General features: G+C 39.7%; 1 protein-coding gene across 1 annotated transcript in view; it reads left to right on the forward strand.

The window, feature by feature from the left end:
• Positions 1 to 21,936, forward strand: part of ANO2 (anoctamin 2) — a 190,129-nt gene that overhangs the window by 138,646 nt on the left and 29,547 nt on the right. The window contains exons 15-19 of the mRNA XM_054213085.1: positions 6,490 to 6,564; positions 12,108 to 12,309; positions 16,934 to 17,045; positions 18,246 to 18,303; positions 19,167 to 19,267. Of these exons, the coding sequence (XP_054069060.1) occupies positions 6,490 to 6,564; positions 12,108 to 12,309; positions 16,934 to 17,045; positions 18,246 to 18,303; positions 19,167 to 19,267 (548 nt within the window). The remainder of the gene's footprint in view (positions 1 to 6,489; positions 6,565 to 12,107; positions 12,310 to 16,933; positions 17,046 to 18,245; positions 18,304 to 19,166; positions 19,268 to 21,936) is intronic.

Below are 21,936 nucleotides of genomic sequence, written 5' to 3' on the forward strand. Positions count from 1 at the left end.
TCTTTTAGCGGCTAGATGGCACTATTGCCAGACAGTAGAATCAGGTGAGATGTAGAATACCAAATGAATTTGCAGATTTGGTTTTCTTAGCAAGAGCTGAGACAGAAAGTAGCTTTATACTGTCTACTATATTGATTTAAATGGCAGGATTTGTTACTGTAGTTTGTGCTGGGCATGCTGTCTAAGTAACTCAGTAATATTTTCATCCAGCTTTTTCTTTCTTCTCATAATGGCATAGCAACTCGGGCATATTGTTCAGCTCTCCCTTTCGCTAAGTGTTACAGAGAATGACAGACGCATGGCAAAATCGCCTAAAGTTAAAGGAGTCACAGAATCACAGAATGGTAGGGGTTGAAAGGGACCTTCGGAGATCATCTTGTCCAACCCGCCTGCCAGAGCAGGGTCACCAAGAGCAGCTTGCACAGGAACGCGTCCAGGCAGGTTTTGAATATCTCCAGAGAATGAGACCACCACCTCTCTGGGCAGCCTGTTCCAGTGCTCTGTCACCCTCAAAGTAAAGAAGTTTTTCCTCCTGTTCAGATGTAACTTCCTGTGTTCCAGATTGTGCCAGTTGCCCCTTGTCAGGTTGCTGGGCACCACTGAAAAGAGCCTGGCCCCATCCTCTTGACACCAGCCCTTTGTACGTTTATAAGCATGGATAAGATCCCCCCTCAGTCTTCTCTTCTCCAGGCTAAACAGACACAAGTCCCTCAGCCTTTCTTCATAAGAGAGATGTTCTAGTCCCCTAATCATCTTTGTAGCCCTCCGCTGGACTCTCTCCAGTAGTTCCTGTCTTTCTTGAACCAGGGAGCCCAGAACTGGACACAGTACTCCAGATGTGTCCTTACCAGGGCAGAGTAGAGGGGGAGGATGACCTCCCTCAACCTGCTGGCAACACTCTTTTTAATACATCACTTGAGACCATTGGTCTTCTTGGCCACAAGGGCACATCGCTGGCTCATGGTCAGCTTGTCCACCAGGACTCCCAGGTCCCTTTCTGCAGAGCTGCTCTCCAGCAGGTCAGCCCCTAACCTGTAGGGGTGCATGGGGTTATTCTGCCCAGGTGCAGGACCCTACAATTGCCTTCGTTGAACTTCATTAGGTTCCTCTCCACCCAACTCTCTAGCCTGTCCAGGCTTCTCTGTATGGCAGCACAGCCTTCTGGTGTGTCAGCCACCCCTCCCAGTTTTGTATCATCAGCAAACTTGCTGAGGGTACAGTCTGTCCCCTCATCCAGGTCATTGATGAATATGTTGAGCAAGACTGGAGCCAGTATTGAACTCTGGGAGCACCGCTAGCTACAGGCCTCCAGTTAGACTCTACACCGCTGATCACAACCCTCTGAGCTCTGCCATTCAGCCAGTTCTCAATCCACCTCACTGTCCAGTTATCTAACCCACTCTTCCTAAGCTTGCCTATGATGATGTTATGGGAGACAGTGTCAAAAGCCTTGCTAAAGTCAAGGTAGACAACATCCACTGCTCTCCCCTCATCTACTCAGCTAGCCATGCTGTCAAAGAAGGCTATCAGTTTGGTCAAGCATGATTTCCCCTTGGTTGAACGCTCCTGATAACCTTCTTTTCCTCCACATGCTTAAAGATGACATCCAGAATGAGGTGTTCCACCACCTTTCCAGGGATAGAGGTGAGGCTGAGTGGTCTGTAGTTTCCTGGGTCCTCCTTCTTGCCCTTTGTGAAGACTGGAGTGACGTTGGCTTTCCTCCAGTTTTCAGGCACCTCTCCTGTTCTCCATGACCTTTCAAAGATGATGGAGTGATGGAGAGTGGCTTAGCAATAATATCTGTCAACTCCCTCAGCATTTGTGGGTGCACCCCATCAGGGCCCGTGGATTTGTGGATGTTGACTTTGCCTAAATGATCTGTAACCTGATCATCCTCAATCAAGAGAGAGTCTTCCTTTCTCCAGACTTTTTCTCTTACCTCCAGGGTCTGGGATTCCTGGGAGCTGGCCTTAGCAGTAAAGACTGAAGCAAAGAAGACATTCAGAAACTCCACCTCTGTATCCTCTGTCACTAGGGCACCCACTTAATTCAGCAATGGGCCCACATTTTCCCTAGTCTTCCTTTTGCTACTGATGTACTTGAAGAAGCCCTTCTTGTTGTCCTTGACATCCCTTGCCAGATTTAATTCCAAGTAGGCCTTGTTCTTGTTGCATCTCTGCATACTCTGACAATGTTCCTATACTCCTCCCTAGTGGCCAGTCTATTTTTCCACATTCTGTAAACTTCCTTCTTCCATTTGAGTCTTTCCAGAAGCAACTTGCTCTTCCATGCAGGTCTCCTGCCTCCTTTGCTTGATTTCTTACTCATAGAAAGGGATGCACCAATCTTGAGCTTCAATATTAACCAGCTCTCTTGGACTCCCCTACCTTCTAGAACCCTAACCCACAGGGTTCCTCCAAGTAGGCCTTTGAAGAGGCCAGAGTTAACTCTCCTGAAGTCCAGGGTTGTAATTCTACTTTTTGCCCTGCTTCTTTCATGCGGGATCCTGAACTCCACCATCTCATGGTCACTGCAGTCAAGGCTGCTCCCAACCTTCACATCCCCAACTAGTCCTTCTTTGTTTGTTAGTGCAAGGTCCATCAGCACACCTCTCCTCATTGGCTCCTCCATGACCTGTATCAAAAAGTTATCATCAATGCTCTGCAGAAACCTCCTGGACTGTGTGTGCCTGGCTGTGTTGCCTTTCCACCAAATATCAGGGTGGTTTAAGTCTCCCATGAGAACCAGTGCCTGTGATCGTGAGGTGTGAAAGCTGATGGAAGCACATGCATGAAAGAGAAAGCTGAATAGATGGCATATTGACCTTCCTTCCTTTATCCACTTGTCCTTTCCCATGCACACCCTCTCCTCTCTCCTGTTCCTGATTTGCCCCTTTGTGTCCTTCACTGCAAGAAAAGACTGGGAAAGCATTGCTAGACTGCCTGTCATTCCACTGAGCTCCGTTCAACCTGCATTGCCTTTTTTGGTGTTCAGTGAAAAGGTGATTTTCCTTGTGCTGTTGCACCAACACCATAGATGTACCGGGTGCTGGTGTCCAGGCACTGGCAGCAGTGGCTGCAGGTATGGCTTCTTCAAGGAGAGACTGGGACCACTCCAACACACCCACTGCACACAGCTGAGCCCCTCAGCAAGATGGTGACATGTCTGGGAAAGTGTGTGTAAGAAAGCGTAAAATGCTGTCCAGCAGCGAGGAGAGAAGAGAAACCATATGAGAAATAGCCCTGTGAGCACCAAGGCAAGAGCAGGAGGAGGCAAAATACTCCAGGTGTCTGAGCAGAAATTCCCCGGCAGCACCTGGAGAGATCATGGTGGAGCAGGTGTTTCCCTGCAGCCCACGGAGAGGACCACTATAGAGCAGACACCCAGACTGCAGCCCATGGAGGATCCTATGCTGGAGTGGGTGGGTACTTCCTGATGCAATCCTGTGGAGAGCCCACACTGGAGCAGGTTCATCCTGAAAGAGTGCAGGCCATGGAGAGGACCCATGCTGGATCAGGGAAACAGTATAAGGAGGAAGAAATGGCAGAGAGGAGCTGTTATGAGCTGACCCCATAACCCACCATTCCCCACCCCCCTGCATTGCTTGGTGGGGGAAATAGAGCAGTTGTGAATGAAGGACCGAATTTGGCCCTTGGAAGAAGTTGGGAGGGGGATGAAGTGGAAGGAGTTTTCAGTTTTGTTTATATTTCTGACCATCAAAATCTATTTTAAATAGCAATAAATTAAAATTATTTTCCCCAAGTTGAGTCTGGTTTGCCTGTGATGGTAATTGGTAAGTCACCTTCCTATCTTTATCTCAGCCCATGAGCTTTTTCATCTTATTTTCTCCCCTTATATTGTTGAGGAGAAGGAATGAAAGAGCAGCTGGGTGGGTGTCTGGCAGCTGGCCAAGGTCAACCTACCTATTTTTGTTCTGGTCAGCAATGTAATATCTTGGGGAGGCAGTCTGTATTTCATTTAGTTGTTCCCAGTAATAAATTGAAATTTTAAGTATCAGTTGTGCTTCTAAAACTTTGTTCCAGGAACTTATTTTATTGAACTCATCAGGCAGAAAGTGCTCTTGTAAAGCAATAATTTATGTAAAACAAGTATTCAGGTGCTAAACCTAGGGCTTCCGAAATGACTGGTGATGCTAGATGCCTCTGTGTTCTTAATGCACATGCTGAGATTAAAGAGGGCAAACAGTCTGATAACTGCAGTCCTTAAACTCTCCTGAAGTTAGGACACTTAAATGGATTAATCCTAATATCTCATAATGCCTAAAAATGTAGGCTTAGGCATACTTTATCTTCTGATATTCATCTCTAAAAGCACATGTCAATCATTGATCAACATCCCCAGTTTTTCATCTTCTTTTCTGTAACCAATTCTATTTTACTAAAGAAAAAAAAAAGTGGGTCAAACAGGACAAATAGCTATTTTTGCTATTTCTTTTTCACAATGGACAACTGATTCATAAGGTATTCCCAAATTTCTCAGTTTTGTAAGTTGCTGACATATTATCAGGAGTCTTCCAGCATGTGATTTTTATCTTGAGTTGGAAAGCCAGTAGATCGTGTCTGAATCCTGGCTCTCATTTCAAAATATACTCAATGCCTTACACCACCAGAAATATTGACCAAAAAAACCAAAACCCAAAACATGAAAAACCTTACTCACTTTGCCACTCATGATTTGGCAAGCATAATTCATGATACATGAAAGTTTGATTTTGATATTATGATTTCCTATTTGCCAAAATTCCTACTGCTAGTGAGATTTTTTAAGTAGTTTTCTTGGTGATTTTTGCCTCTTCCTGACCTTTTTGTATAAATAGCTATTTTCTCTTTCCACCTCAGTATAGTTAAAAAATGTTTTCTTCTTTCCTTTAACCGCTTTCGCTAGCATTAACTCATTCTGCTGTTTCAGTTGTTTAGTGTTTTTCCCCCAGTGAAATTGTTAGACGTGGTGTCCTTCAGGCCTTCTTGGAGTATAATTGCTTAGAAGCCAAAACAAAATGAAATGCATCTGTGCTTTCACAGAAATGCTTTTCAAAGTAGCCTTCCAGCTAAATGAGGGATTCCATTTATGTACTGTATGGAGTATTTATGTACTGCATACATTGGGACAAATTATTTGCGCTTCTGCTTGGGTTTGCTATGACCCAGTCCTGCCAGCGTTCTCCCAAAGGAGACTTGCTTAACTTGTCTGTTTGAACAGCTGAGCTGAGAGAGGGGATGCTGAGTACTACCACTTCCCACAGTGTTTGAGGCACCACCACAATGGCAACGGATGTGTAGACAGGATCATGCCTTCAGTCTAATTCCACATCCTAGTAAACTCCATGAGAAAATTCATGGCTGCATTTCTGCACTTGGAGTATACGCTATATTCCTAGTGTTACTTTGGGAAAGCCTATTACAAAGGCATAATGCTCCCCGATTTTTATTTTTATCTGAGGACAGTTGTGCCTTACAAATGTTTTATTTGAAGCCTTTGACCTGAATTCTAATCTGATTTAAATTCATTTAAATTCATAATAACTCTGGGTTAACTCCAATGTAAGTGAAGTCCTAGTCCGTGGTATAGCAGCCATGGTTCACAGAAATGCAAACAGCAGCTGGCTCTGTGTCCTTAGTTAATTTGATTATATAGTTTTAGTTTAACTTAAACAAAGTAATGACCTTATTATTATTTTAAGAAACCTATTTGGAGAGGAGGGAATCACATTTCTTATATATAAATCCGTTTTCAAATATCTTCTTTAGGTGTCCACGTTGCTAGAGATGGAGTTGAGTTTGTGTGGGGAGAGTAAAGGTGTGCTATATTTCACTGATCACAGTTGCTTTAAATTAGGCAGTGAAGAGAGAGATGCTGTTTGCACATGAAGGAAACAAGGTTGGCAGTAGACATCACAGAGGGGGCTTGCCTTTGTAGTTTCTCTCTTTTATACACCAAGTATCAGGAGAAGGATTGGGGTGTCTTTGCAAGAATGATCTTAGGGGCCACATCTGGCTAAGGTAATCATTAGACAAAAACTCTGAGTTCAAGGCTAGTAAGCATTCTTTTAATGTTTTCTGTCTTAAGCACTATCGTTCTGAAGTTTTACAAGAAGCAATTAAAAATAAATGGTTGAATCTTGCTTTGCCTAAATGTAAATTAAGGTGAATCTCAGGAGTTCCTCCTGATATTATGAAATTTAGTAAGAGCTGAATACATTTTCTCAAATATTAAAATCATAGTTACATATGGTATTTTCTGATTTTTGCAGACATTTTCTACATGTCTTATGTACCCTCTTACCCTCTTTTCTCTCAAATTAAAGTCTGTTTTAAAATATCAGTGTTCTAAATTTTATAATCATCTTCAAAATTACAACAGGAGTAGGAGATGTGAAAATGTTTTTCAATAACAGATCTTACTAAGTCTAGTATTTGCTACGGTACAGTTCTGTAATATCTGTTGTTTTACCTTTCTGTTTTGTCACAGAATGAAAAGGAGAAGCTGACATGGAGTGACCGTATACCTGGATATGCAGCAAACTTGGGATTGATTTTATTTATGGTAATATAATCTGCATTTCTCCACATTTACTAGGTGTGAGAAACTTTGCAGTGAGCATCTTGAGTGGAATCCTAAATTAGTGTTCTCAAAGATGCTAAAAATCTGAAGAAAACTAGGGTTATAACCTACAGTTCGTGAGAAATACGTGTCCTACTAGGAAGACTCATAGAACTCAATGCCTCCCCCCAGCTTTGTCCTCTTTCGCCAAAGGCTGCTTATGAGAGGGCTGTTGGCTGAATGACTTGCTGTAATGACAGCAGCTTGTTACTAGATGCTGTCTCTCCCACAGGGTTTCTGCTCCATCCTCCTTTATCTGATTAAGGTAAGCCCTCTGTGTATTTGCTTGTGCGCACATTGTTGCGTGTGCTCTGTCAGAATGATATCCAGAAGCGTTGAGCCTGCGGTACAGGTGTCATAAATCTGTTGCTGAGAAATATTTGTCTGACACGCATTCAGGGATGGACTCTACTGTAGTCAAGGAAGACCGTGGTATACAATCCTCACTTGAGAACAAGAATAAGGTGTGCAGGTCAGCCAACTGTAAAGTGTGGACACCGCTGTCCTAGCAAAATTTCCAACAGACCATAAACACATCATCAAGCTGCTAGCCTTTGTAAACAGCAATAGGAAAGCCTGGCTAATAAACCTTAAATTACATTTTCAAGGATCCCATTATCCCTCTTGTTACAGAAATTACTGAATTAAATATGCCGGTTTAAACCGCAGGAGCATCTGACATGGGAAATGTACTTAGGGACTAAATTATTTTGAAATATCTATGTGCATTTCTAATTTACTGGAATTTGCATATACTGCAACAGATATCCTGTGAAGATTTAATTTCTTTTTCTGGCAATCAAAAACATTTTATATTCACATTGAAGTCAAATTAATGTCTGCATTTTTATAAATATATGTGTTTATTAAGACACGTGTCTATTAAGTATATTTTCTTTGCATATTAGCTGTGTCATTCATATATATGTATATATGCACTAACAACACTTTGAGTGAGTCTATCATCCTGAGGCCATACCAAATGTCTGCTTTTTAGACAGAACCTCTAACTGGCATCAGTTGGGGCTTTGCTTAAAGAAGAGTATACTGAGTATGACTAAGCATATAGCCCTAATTTAGCTTTTACAAGTCATTCTTTTGCAGACAAGGTGCATGTGCTCTTGACTTTAACCATATGTTTAAATCTCCCCTAAGCTTGAGCTTAAAGTGCTTTCCCGAGTCATACCCTATGTATTACACTCCCTGCTTACTGTAACATCTCAGAGAGATTTATAAAGGTAAAATGTCTAGCTCCAATTCTTCAGCTTCTGTTAGTGACTAGTGGAACTATGCTGGCTTTCACCATTTGGAGAAGAGACCATGCTGATTTTTTGTAGAATATTTTGAGTATTAGTAAGATCTAAGCACCTACAGGAGACAACTTACAAACCGTGCATGAAATTCAAGTCAGCTCTTGATGAGGGAGAGCCAGCTCTGCTTTCCCATGTGGAGATTACAATCTACTCTATACTGTATGTGATGTTTCTTTTTTTTTTCTGCTAGATTAGTTAAGCAGGGATTGGAAACACCAGACTAAAGTTCATTGTCAGCCCGTGCAATAGAATTGTACTAAAGAAATTAAATTGGTCTCATCTGCCTCCGTTATTAATATTCACAGAGATTAACTGTTTTAGCTGTAAGCACTACATACATAATAAGTGATGAAATATTGAATTTGTGTGTGTGTGTGCACATATACAGCACACAGACATAGAAGACTCAGACACAGATATACACACAAATGTGCTGCAATTTCTAGTGCTGCAGAAGTGATTGCTGAATTTCTAATACTACCTTTTCCAGGCCCAAAGGGTCTGTCGGCACAAACCCATAGGCTTTTTCCATGAAGATGTCTACGTTGCTGTAGGATGATGCTGTTGTGTTCTGTCCCGCCTTCCCCCAGCTTTACATGCCATAATTTCCCTGATGACTCCTGAAGCTGCTAATGGTTTTCTTATTGTAAAAGCTTTTCTTTTTATTCTTCATTTATGAACTTCTTTTGTGTACTTCACTTTTGTGAATCCTCTTTCAAGAACTGTTGTAGTGTGGTTTTGGTTTTTTTTCTTTCTGGCTTTTCTTCTGTCTTTATTAAGCTAGGCATGCTGTTTGTGTCTTTAAAAGTGCAGGTTGAAAAAAAGGTTGGGTTTCATTCTCTTGACCGATTGGTCTTGATGTTTTACACCACCAAATAATTCCAAAGATTATTTTACACATTTACGGATCCTTTAAAATCTGGTCACAGTTCTTCTGTTGTACACAAAGCCTCACTCGACTGCAGAGAGGGCAGAAGATCCCACCTTGATTTAAGCAATGTCTTTTGTGGGGATTTTAGAACTGAAATTCACAAGTCTTATTTTTCCCAGTAACACCAGTGATACCAGGAGGTCTAGGCTCAGCTGGGCTTATACAAGTTTGGCTGGTGTGCAATTAGTAATAACATGTGTCACAGTTTAGAAACTCCATATTTAGAAGGTACATGGTGCGGCAAAGGTGTGCGAGTGTGTGATAAAACATTGGTAGCTGCTGGAAGAGAGCAGGATGGCATGGAGCAATGCCATCACTGGAGCCTTTCTTTGTGTTCATTGCGTTTGGCTCAGTCACAGGAAGGAAGAAAACCTATTAGTGTCATAGCACAAGAGTTCAGCCTGTTCCTTCTTTTGGACCCGATTGCCCTATTCTTATCCACATGGCATACTACTTTACTCTAGAATAGCCCCACTGGGGAGCCAAAGAACTATTTGGACATTAAATTGTTATCCTACTTGGATAAAGGTATCAATCTAGCCCATGGGGTTTTATAGCTTCCTTCTCAGATCTACTATGCTTTCCTGTTTGTCTTCATTCATACCAGGCTCAGTAGGTGACCTTTTCTCCAGCCAATTTTCACATCTGTTTCTGAGCAATTCAGTCCTTGACAGACTAGTTTAGGTATTCAGTGAGGAAACTGTCTGCCATAGTAGGGAATTGAACTTGCCAGATGAAATGTTGGGGTTGACAACAAAACCCAAAGTAGGCACCTGAATGAAAGTTGCCCTTCTGATCTGGAATTTGGGCAGAAGAGGTATTTTCAGGAAGGGAAGAAATACTGTGAAGATACAGGAACCACTCCCTCTCAGTCGCTGTCTGGGGAGTGAGAACTATGCTCTCGGTTACTGAGCGGTCCTACAAGCCCTCCTCAAATTTCTCTTATTACTGGATGAACAGATAATGAAGACTCCTAAAGGAGTGTTTTTCCATCTGTGTCTAAGTAAGCAAATGTTTAAAAACAGCTGGGCAGCTGAGGAGTTTCTGAAGCCCTGGTGCTTTTGCAAAACCAGTATCTTTGTTCTTTAAACAGATAGAACATATTTTTGGGGGTAGCTTTGTATATCTTGCTATGGCACTGCATGAATTGAAAAGGCTGCAATAGTGCAAGCCTCTGATAGTATCTAATCCCCCGGTAATCTTCTTCATTGCTATGGATCCCTTAAATCCTGTGGTCACGTTTAAGAGCTTGCTATTCAACTTCTGTGACCTGAAGTTTCTGCTTTCTCTCTTTAGTGATGACTGTCCTTGATGACTCTTCATCCTGTACTGTTAAGATACCATTTCTAAGTAGAAGCTTGTGATGGAGATAGGTGTCTATGAAGGCCCAGAGAGCTCATGGTATCTGGAATGATACATACAAGTTTACTTTGCTGGTTTTCCTTGTCCACCACCGATTTTTACTAAATTTCAAAGAAATCCACAGTAGTGGAAGAAGAAAGAAGTAGAAAAAGAATATTTGGAAGGTGATAAATAGGAAGGAATCTCTGATCCAAACTAAGAAAAAGAGATTAAGGTAGAGGTGGAAGCTGAATTAGATTGCTACCAGGTGGTGCTGTTTTGTTTTCTCTGTTTATTGGGGATATTACTCTGTACTGTAGTGATGGCTTCTGCAATGGGCAAGTTAGGTAAAAGTTCTGATCTTTGTTTCCTGCACCACTTCTCTCACAGCAAGAGCTGAGCAGATAGTCCAACATGAATCAGATTTTTCTCTGCATGTTTGGTAGAGAAGTCAAAAGAAAAAAGAGGAAAATAGGCAGAAAAATTAGAACTGTTTTCTCAACACAATGAAAACTACAAAAGGAAAGGAAATAATATTTTATGCCATTTGAAATGTTTTAATTCAAAGTGGTTTATGTTTAGACTTTTTAATTTAGACCAGTTATCTGAAGTATTAACATGAAGCAAAAACTTGTCATTCACCTACATTTAATTTAAAATGAATGAAAAATTGATTTAAAAGGTAAAAGGTAGATGTTTTACTAGATCTGACATTTTATTACTATTTTCACACAAAATGTATTTGTGGATTTCATCTGATATCTCCAGGACTTTCTCCAAATCATTATTTTTTAGTATGTTTACTAGTTTTCCATTAAAACAAAATGTGCCCGCTTTTCATCTTCAACCTCTGCTATAGCTCTGATTCTTGTTCTGGTTCTTTTGCAATAGCACTTTTTCATAAGACAACTTCCCTTTGTATACAGGAATTCAATAAGCTATTGCTGGGTCATTAAAATGAACTGTTAAATTTCCTTAAATCCGTGTTGTGAATCTGGGCCCCTAGGCCCATTGAAATAATTGCAATGGTCTAATCTTTCACATTAAGGTAGTCTCTTTCATCTGAGGATCTCAAGATGTTTTACCTAAAATAATGAATGTACATTGGAATTCTTGCCAAAGGCAAAAATGAAAGGGAAAAATGTACCCTCTACCCTTTTCCTGCTATGGCTATGAAAATTTGCTCTTTTTTATTGTTATTTTATTGATTTTTTTTCATTTTCGAGTGGGATTTTTTTGAAACCAGAATACCACAGCCCTGTGAAATTCAAATTCTTCTTGTGGGAACTTGACCTTAAGATGCAAGGCTGACTTTCCTCATCTCATGGGTCAAAGCCTGCCCATGAAGGACGCCAGGATACTAATTGATTTCTGGGACAGAAATGTAAAATGAATCCCTAGTAACCCTGTTTAGGTCAGTCTTAAAAGAATAATAACAGGGGAAACTTTTTTTTTTTTTTTTTTTTTAATTTGTGGCAACAGTTGAGCAAACACAACTGGAGAGGAAGGTGTCACTTCTGTCAGAGGTGAAGCTGTTTCAGCCAGTAAAGCCAGTCTGCTTGACTATGCATACATGTAGGCCCTTCAGTCCAAGCCACCTGAACCTATTGCCGGATAACCAAACTACCCGAGTTTCGCCAGTACTGTATGGATAATGTGTGGAGCTTTCATCAGAGAGGACATGTGACATTTCAGTGTTCTGCATCCATTTTCTTCATTATGTTCCTGTTAGAGAGTTTATAATTTTCACATTTGAATTTGATTATCCCCATATTATTGTGTTGGTCTAAGAAATAACCACACAGTAACAATTCATGGAACAAACCCAACATGTCAGTTGAAGCTTCTGTTTAAATGCTAGTATCAAACTTGAACTAATCTATCTGTATGTTTCTTTGCAGATTATGCTGACGTTTTCAGCAGTGTTTGGTGTGATCGCATATCGAATCACTACAGCAGCAGCTTTGTCATTCAGCACAAATGAGACAACCAGGTCAAATGTTCGAGTGACTGTTACTGCAACTGCTGTCATCATTAACCTTGTTGTGATACTTATACTTGATGAAATTTATGGAGCTGTTGCCAAATGGCTGACAGAAATTGGTAAAACTATCTCACCACATTCTTCATTAGTACATTACATGTATTGACATGAGAGTATGCAAGGAGGTTCTAATAGGAATATTTCTCATTGAAGAGTGCCAGGGAAAATATTCAGGCCTGTGGGGTAAGATGCTCAGACATGCCTTTGTGAGCTAGAGGCCTAAGCCACAACATGCAGTGTGCCACTAATAGGACTAATTAGCCTGGCCATAATGCCATGTTAATGCAGCTGTGCTATTTCCAGGATCTCAGCTGGTATTTCTGCATTGCGCTGGCTCTGAGCCAAGATACGCTTATTTAGAGCTCATTGAGAATTTTTGACCTGGTATGTATTTTGATATATATCTTTACCTCTAGGAGCTTGGTTTACTGAAACTCATTGGGTTTTTCCAAAGATGTTGCAGGCTGTGGCAAAGCTACACTGGCAAACGCTTCCCATGTTATTTTGCTGATGTTACTTTTACCGGGTTTTTACCACTCAAAGGGGTTTTTTTGCCATTATAGGTGCTTGTCTGGGCTGGACTTTTTATAGTAATACCTATTTCAGTTAGGGGTTGGATTATTTTTTTTAAAAATTTCATTGTATTGTTACAAGCCTGGCAATGTATTTAAGTAAAGTCAAGTCAATCCTTTGATTACAATAGGGGTTTAGGCTAGAGTTTTGTTTTGTTGTTTACATTATGCCAAAGATATTTACTAATAAGGGTTTAGGCTGGGATTTTGTTTTGGCATATAGATTAGGCCAAAGATGTTTCCTGATAGGACCCTAATGTGATATTCTTATAGCTGCCATTAGGTATTGTTTCCCACAGTTTTATACATCACTTCTAATTCGAGATGCTTCAAAGTCTAGGAATATAAAGTCAGTTATTGAAAACACTGAAAATCAACCAGCAGCCACAGATGTTTTTAACTGTAGTGAGTGATCTACCTGTCAATTTTGGGCATCTAAACTTAGGCATGCAAATTAGAAACTTTTTGATAATTGGAGCCTGACTCATTCATTCAACATTGCAGATTCCATCCCTGTAGAACCTACAGTGATGTGAAGCTGGCTGGAACTAGCAGACTTTAGAATAAAACCTTAGGAACTCTTAAGACTTGTGCTTCTTATTCTCAGTTCCTCAAGACACTTTCAAAGTCACAAGTGAGAACATCTATTTTAGTCCTATTTTCTGAAAAACACCATAGACTAAAGTTCTGCAATTGTCATAATAGAGGTTCATTCCTGAATTTTTGAAATATGGTCCTGTGGTTTTACCAGTAAGGATAGCGTGACAGTTTAGATTAAATTCAGAAAGTATTTGAAACAAATGAAGTCAAAGCAATTCATTTTCACAAAACGCCACCATATGGGGTTAATTAGTTTGTTTCTGTTTGGAAGCAGCTTTGGGCAGAATTTATCAGGGTTTCACAAATGAACTCGGTTCCAGTGGCATAAGGAAGCTCAGACTGTTCAGGTGAAAATTGTACCCAGATTTTCAGCTTTCATATAACTGACAAGCTACTAACTGTGTGTGACCTGATCAGTCCTGTCCATTGCACCTGCCCAGATAAGAAGGGCACAACTCTTAAGGCAGGACACTGCTGTGTGGAAAGCGTAGGAAGAGATGCGGGTGAGGCTTCTCCTCTCTGGCAGTTTCTAGGCAAAAGCTGTGAAGCGCAAGCCACTACCGTTGACTCTATGGAGAAGCACGGAAGGAAAATCTTGCCCTTGAAAAGGTGCACCGCTCTGAATTGTGAAAGAAACAAGAATTTCTTACTAACTTGCAGATTATTGTCCCCTTGTCACTTTACGTTTAATTCTAATCCTGCTATTTTTATTTAGGCAGCATTCCTAATTAACCATAAGGTGTTTTGCTTAAGAAGGATCTGGTCTGAGTAATCTCTAGTGCTACAAATTACGAGTGAGTCAGAAAGTTCATTCAGGCAGCTTTCTCCCGTACTAGGCTCAGATGACAACTGTAATCAAAATGTTTAAAAAAATTGCAATACATTCATGCTGATAATTGTTCCTTACCTTGTGAACTTTAATTTTGCTGAGCAGAGCAAAACATACTCAATTCTCTTTGCACACTGCAGTTAATCGACAAGGTGAGGAGCACACTTCTTGTGCTGGAGGAACAGCTCTTGACAGCATAGGTTTCTATTCCAACACCAAGCACACTTGAATCTTCAAGTTCAAGTGAAAAATTATGTCTGTAAGCACAAGAATAGTACCACTGGTAGCAACTGTATTCATCATAGGATCAAAGTAATGGATCTGCCTCAATATCTGCTAAAACAGTGCTTGTGGGGAAAAAAAGTAGCAGTTTTGTTGTAATCAATGAAGAGAGCTCATACAGGATGCACAAGGACTCCACACACCCTCTGTGGACCCAGCTAAGTGAGGCACTGATCACCCCTTATCACAGATTGGACCAGAAAAAGTGTGGATTATATCCTGGTATTCTCAGGTTGATCTTCAGTAATCAGATGACATGTGTCAGGCTTGACTTACAGCTCATTTACTCACTTGTAACTTCACATGGGGAAGTTTCATGGGGACAAAATCAAAACTACTTGTGTTTGTACCTTATAAAGGCAGCAACTCCTTCAGTTAGCTGAGACCCAAGCCACAGATATCTCAGCTCCTTCTGTACCTGGAAGTTTTCAGCTGCTCAGTTGTGGTGTAACATGCTGCACCACCAACCATGTATTATGTGTCTATCATTTTGGGGGGGAAGGTTTTCTCTCTTACTAATGCATCTATTCTGGCTGGATGCATTTCTTGTGTAGCAGATTCCACTAGCTAGAGGACAAATTCTACGCATGCCTCTGTGGGTATGGTATAGTATATCCAAGTGCGGGGAGGGAGTGAAGTGCTGAGTGAGTCTCTGGAGCCATATATGGTGTGTAAATTTTCATCCAGAGGCTGAGCTCATCTTTGTGGGAGTTCTCCATAAGGCAAAGGCTAGGATTTTTCTCCGTCAGATTAAAAGTTGCACTGCTGTTATTTGATATTCCTGTTGCCCTGAGCTGTTGTTCTGACGATCTTTCCAGCATATGGGGTCATCTACAAATTGTTCAAATCCTTTGAAGGTTTAATTAAGCTTTTCTACACATAAAGGTGAAGGATGGCTTAGGGCTCATCAGATTGTGTGTTGACCTTTTATGAAAATATGGTTGAAAGTATCACAAATAAAGCTGGGCAGTGGGGATTCATTAGAGTTTTGCTATTCCTTTAGTGCTCAAATAAACACCGTGCTTCTTTTTTAAGAAAAAACCCAAAGCAAAGTATTTTTAATTAAGTCCTTAAAGCCAGAGCTCTGGATCTACCTTATTATTTCATACTTCCCTTGTGTTATAGAAATTCAGTCGAGAACATACCACAATAAAATTATCTGCTCTCACGTTAGTTAACAGCTCAGGATAAGCATGGCAATACAAGAGTTTAACCCATACATAATGTTTAAAAGAGGATACTACTGTCAATTTGAAAAGCCTCTGTCTTAAATCTCTGTGTTCTGTTGCTAGAAAATTTCCATGGAAATTGGAAATAAATCTGGGAACAGAGTAATGAATCCTGAAAATGTTTAAGATATGTTTTTACAAGTTATCTAAAGAAGTCTAGAAAAGTAGAATATATATAGTGAATGGAGAAGCGTTAGCAAAAATGTGCATTTATTTTGCATGGCAGTTAACAATTCATTTAATGCCTTATTCAGAAAGGTACTTAGTCTTGTGTTTAGCGTTAAGAACATTCACAATTTCATTATAGAAAAAAAGGCTTGTGCACACAAAGTTAAGAAAGCTTTTAAGGGTTATTTTCTGGATGAAAGTCTTTGCACTTTACTTTCATCTTTCATGAACTGAGAATGCTAATGTTTTGTTATTTCAGTTGTGTAATGATATGTATGTTAATTTGTATATGTTTATATACATTAAAGCCATTTATACTGCTTTAGCTTTATGGAATTGAATATAAAGATCCAGTTATTTTTTTTCTTCAAACTCTAGATAGCTAGTAGGAGAACCTTCTAAATATATAATAATTCTATCTATTATTATTAATAAAACATACATTATGTTAATAAAGTATTTAATGCTATTATATATTTAATAATAGCATAGATGTCAGAGTAAATGACAGAGGAGGTCTGTGCTAAGACTTCACAGATGCGGCCTGAAGCAGAGGAAGGTGATGTGGTCTGCTCAGGTCTCTCAGCAAGGCAATGAAAGAGACTGGAAAAGAAGTGAGGTCCTGTCGGGTCCAAGCCAGGTGTCAGGATCTGTTGGGTTTTTGCCACCAGGGTATTGCATAGACATCCGAGAGCAACTTGGGATAAGCTGTCAGAGGCCTATTAGGGAATCAAGTTAATTATGATTATAATGTTAAGAAACATTATTAATGTTTCTATCAAAGAATCTTCAATTTCCATATGGAAATTTGGAAAGACTCTCTGGAAATCGGGAGTCAGTGACAGAGCTAGTGTGCACTGATTGAACTAAAAGTACAAAAGAAAAAAGAGTATGAGCTCAAAGTTTGCAGTTTGGTTTTGTATTTGGGGATATCAGGGATGTTTACATATTTACTCATTGATTTCTGATGTTTGCTTTCCGCCCTCCCCCTTCCTCCCCGCAGAGGTACCAAAAACAGAGAAAGCCTTTGAGGAAAGACTGATTTTGAAGGCATTCCTACTGAAGTTTGTGAATTCTTATGCACCAATTTTTTATGTTGCCTTTTTTAAAGGAAGGTAGGTTAAATGTCCTTTACAAATAGCTATTTATGTATACCACCTTCACCAGCTATGAAAAAATAGCATAAACAGGGTTGTCTAAAGCTTGCTTTTGAATGGCAAGATGACATGATGTCGAGTACTGTCCCGTTTCTCTTCTAAGGAGAGCATTGTTCTGAAGTGCAACCACTTTAGTTTTTTTCCGAAAATAAAAATAATCCCCACCTCAGAAAACAATTCCTTTTAGTTCAAAAAGGGCATTGCACTTATGAGTGAATGGTAGCGCTTACAGGTCTTCACTTTCCACATTTAAAATTATGGAACTACTTTCTCTCTTACTTTCTCAATGTTTTGCACTATTTGCCCGCAGCAAGTTAAATTAAGAAATAGTTACAGTCAACTGGAAGTTGCATGTTTTGGCAAATGAACCGATTGACCAAAAAGGTAATTCAGCTGTCCTGCTAAATAAGTGTGACTTCCTATGGGTTCAGGATCATTGTCTTTTGGGACCCAGTTATCCACAATATAACATATGCTTTTGAATGGGAAGCTTAAAATGATTGTTTGCTCAAAGTTTGGCAAAAATGTTTAAAACAGCCTCTGGATTCTGTCTCATACCATTTTTCTGTTCCTTTGGGGGGCTGTAAAGTTTGTTAATCTATACTCTTCACTAATCCTATTCAGCATCATTGATTTAAGAATTAATGATACATTTTACCAGCAGTTGTAAATCTTGTAAGACATTAATGAAAAATATCACCAATGTCTTTTTTAACCATTTTTTTTTGTGTTGGATGGTTATAATGAAGTCAGTCTCGCTGTTTCTCCCTGTGTAGTCAGAAAAACCTTGCCTGTGTATAGATGAGTAAATAACTCCATTCAGGGCATTATTCAGATGCAAGAGAATGTGAGTTAGGAGATGTATTCCCGGTTTGGTTTGTGATCTCCAATCAAGAGAGGGAAATTATTATTATTTTTTAGCACAGAAAAATATTTTATTAAAACTATTTCATCAAGATGTAGTAGAAAAACATTTGTAGAAGCCAACGGCTTTGAAATAATTTTAAATAACCAAAGTTGAATAGGTGTTGAGTCTTTCAAAATTCATGTTGAAGTAGCCCATTCTGAAATATTTTAGCTAATGTGAATGAACCAGTTATTTTACAGTTAACTTTTTTCCTATTTTTATATTGTTTCATATATTGTTATTGCTTTCAGATTTGTTGGCCGTCCTGGTCATTATGTGTATGTGTTTGATGGCTATCGAATGGAAGAGGTAAGTACATATGAAATTTAAACAAAAAAATCCTTAACAAAAAGAGATATGTGAACAGTGTATTTCAGTGGATTCTAGGCAATAAGGGAAAAATAGAAAACCTGTTAAAAGATGTTAAATCTTCAACAAAAAATAGACAAACCCCAAATTTACCATCTGAGGTGCTTGTGTGTCTGTCTGTCTGTCTGCAGTTTTGAGTACTTCACAATCTTTCTTAGGTGAAGCTCCACCATTTCTATGCTTTACAACTGGGCACTATGGCACAAACATTACATGATTTGGCTGAGGCTCTTGTGAAACCTATGACAAAGCTGGAAGTTGAATCTGGCGTCTCATTCTGTAGATCACTAGAAGCCTAGCAATTTTAATAGCCTAAAAAGCCAAAGCCATTTTGTGCTAAACCTGTAAACATTTTTCTTTTTCATAATTCCTTTTAACTGCTGTGGGTGTTCCCTTGAAAATCAATATACGTACTCAAGGTTTTACAATAAAGCTTACGTATAAGTCTTTGCAAGATTGAAGACTTTCTTCTCCCTTGGGAGACATCAGATTGGAAGAGTATTGGTGATACTGCATTATGTTTATTACATTGATTATGTAGTAAATATTTTAAAAGGAAATATAGTAGCCCCAGGGCACAGTAAGTTATTTCAGAGCTCTGCATATTTTCCGTAATGCAGTTTTATGAGTGGAGATGAAATACCTTGTTAAGCACAGAACTGCAATGATCAACGAGTTCCGTGCTCCTGCGCAAATTGGTGACGGGGCGAAGGGCACATACAGACATCGGTAGCTCTCCCAAGTGGGTATTTTAAATTAATTCTCTTGCTCTCTTCACACTCTATGGTTTTGTTTAATTGCAGTGTGCTCCAGGAGGCTGTTTGATGGAACTCTGTATTCAGCTGAGCATCATTATGCTTGGAAAACAACTGATTCAAAACAATCTATTTGAAATTGGAATCCCGTATGTATCCCAGCCTTCTCCATTACCATGCGTTATTCCTATGACACAGTAAATTAAAGGCTTGATCCTTATTCAACTGAATGGAACTTTTGCCACCGCCTTCAGTGGGTTCTAATTGAATGTGATGATAAATCACGCTTTTGGTTGTGATGAAATGATCTGGCTGTATTTTATGTTGAATAATTGGCTATATCTGCAGTAAATGGCTTAAAGAAAGTGATTGAATATATTAAATAATTGATCTAAATTAATTTTAGAAACCTGAGAAAACAGGCAAGGTATGATAGATCTCTTGGGAAGTTTTAGAGAAGCTTTCAGGGTAGCAGTATTGAATACAAATTAGTATAAAGTAGAGAAGAGATGGCGTGAAGAAAAGCGATAGCTCATAAAAGATGTTAAAATGTATTACTTGATCTATGACTATTTTACGGGTTTGCAGATGAAGTCCACACATTTCTAAGGCGCCTGTGTGTCAGTATGTCACTATGTGATGCAGGGGCTAGAGTCTGGGAGAGACGCTGACAGGCTGCTCAGTGGTTGTCAGCTCCAGGATGCTTAGTGCACACACAGTGTCCTCTGCTCCAAGTATATAGCAAGAAAGCTGTCTTGGTCTGTGTCCAGTGTCAAAGGGATCTTCAGGCACTGAGAACCCACTGAGAGCGTCCTGCTCCTGCCTCTGGGGAGGTTTGCTTTTGTTTCTGTTAACTGAATCACCTTTGTTGGTGGCAGTGATCTGTGAAATGTTGTATTAGATGAAGAGTCTGGCTTAGACACAAGCCTCAACTCTGCTGAAGTTAATCAGAATCTTTCAACTCTGGTCTCAGTAGCTTTTGGATGACATCTCTAAGGAAGGCCTTGACAATGTTAACTAGAAAACAAGATGAGTGATGCTTAAAAGATTATGAAATATTTTTAAAATGAGCCCTTTTCCTCCCTTTTCCTAGCAAGCTCTTTTATTTTGGAAGTAATTTAAATAGAGGGAAAAAAAAATTTCCCAAACAAATCAAATGCGGGTTATGGAAGGTTTCATTATTCTTATGTCAAAGTTCAATAGGGAGGCCTGTTTTCTGTCTACATCTCATTGAGTTTACAGTTTATTTTGAGAAAAAGGTGGTAAATCATTCCCAGAATGTCTGACATGTTGAAGGCTTAAAGCTTTCTCAGTGTAAACCTGGTGTGATTTTTTTCCTGTCTTCCAAAAACTTACTGCTACTGGACTTTTTTAATGGGGATTTTATGATGTTAGAAATACTGTATTTATTGTTTTTGACTCATGAAAGCAGAGACTGATCCAGTCCAAACAGAAAATTCCTGTCAAATTATTTCTCAATTCCCTAACTACAGCTCTTGGTGCAAGAATATGACCATTTCATCCCATTTTTCTCCCTCATTTCTGCTCCCCCACCTTCCTGCCAACAACCTATGGTGGCCTCAATTTTTAAAACTGAATATCTGTTCAAAAATATATCTGTTTTCATTCTCTCCTTCCCTGAGAAATGCCTCATTTCAGTCACAATGCTATCTTGTCATCCTGAAATGAGCACATGGGGTTTTCCTTTGTTTGTCTGGACTCTCAAGAAAATAATGTGTGTATCTGTAGGGCTCGGCCCTTCTCACCAGACCTGTTTGCACCGTGAAAATCACAATGCTTTACTGAAAATTAAATCAGAGTTAGCTTTCTATTTCTGCATGTACTACTCTACTGGTTTGGAATAGATCCTTAATGGTACTCTATCCTACCTCATCTGCTCCACATACACAGGCACACGGACTCACTTCGAGTACTGATCAATCAGATTTTCAGAAGGCTGTGCATAATTCTGATGCACACATATAAATTCAGACCAAAAAGGACTCCAAACATGCATGTGTTGCAGAAGTAGTAGTTCTGGGATGTCCGTGTCTCACATGTAATCTACTACGTCTATACACGCTGTTGTTAGGGGATGTGACAGATGTGTAGATAAACACGCCCTTGTTCTCTGCCCTCCGGCCTTCTCGTCTGGCTTCCTACTGTATCCTGTTCTCTGTGTTCTGCTACCTGTTTTCCTTGCTAATCTCTTACAGTCAGCTCATCTCCTCTGTTAGATCATCCTTTTTCTACCAGTAATTTTTTTTTATTTTCCTTCACAGGATATCTCTGTCTTCATTGGGCCCTTGTTCTATTTTCTGGTGTCTACTTTTGCACAGGCTGTGCACTATGATGAACAGTCCTTCTGTGGCAGAAAGATAGAACAATCTTTTCTATCTCCCATTTCAGCGGCTGTATTTTTTTCCCTCTTGCCCTGTGCCTCTTTGGAGGGAATGAGAGTCAGGATGAATAACGCAGATTCTTCCACTGGCTCCCTTTATTTTCACTGAGGGCAGACTACAAATGCTGCAGTCAACCTTACCCACAAGGAGAGGCAGAAGGGACTATCATAAATGGTGATTTGTTCTTCAGAATCTGGAACTGGAACTCTGGAACTCCCATTCAGAGAGAACTGTATCTCTCTGCTAAGTTATGTGATGACCCAGATGAAAAGAGTTTTCCTTACTGAAATCTCGGGATTTCAGGATTATTTTCAGAAACCTTTTGATTTCATTCACCATAAAACCCCAGGCATTTTAATTGCTTTGCAGAAGATCACAAAGCTTTACTCCCATTTGCTGTCTCTTTCCCTCAAAAA

This window comes from Rissa tridactyla, chromosome 1 (assembly GCF_028500815.1).
Source record: "Rissa tridactyla isolate bRisTri1 chromosome 1, bRisTri1.patW.cur.20221130, whole genome shotgun sequence".
In the NCBI taxonomy this organism is placed as follows: domain Eukaryota; kingdom Metazoa; phylum Chordata; class Aves; order Charadriiformes; family Laridae; genus Rissa; species Rissa tridactyla.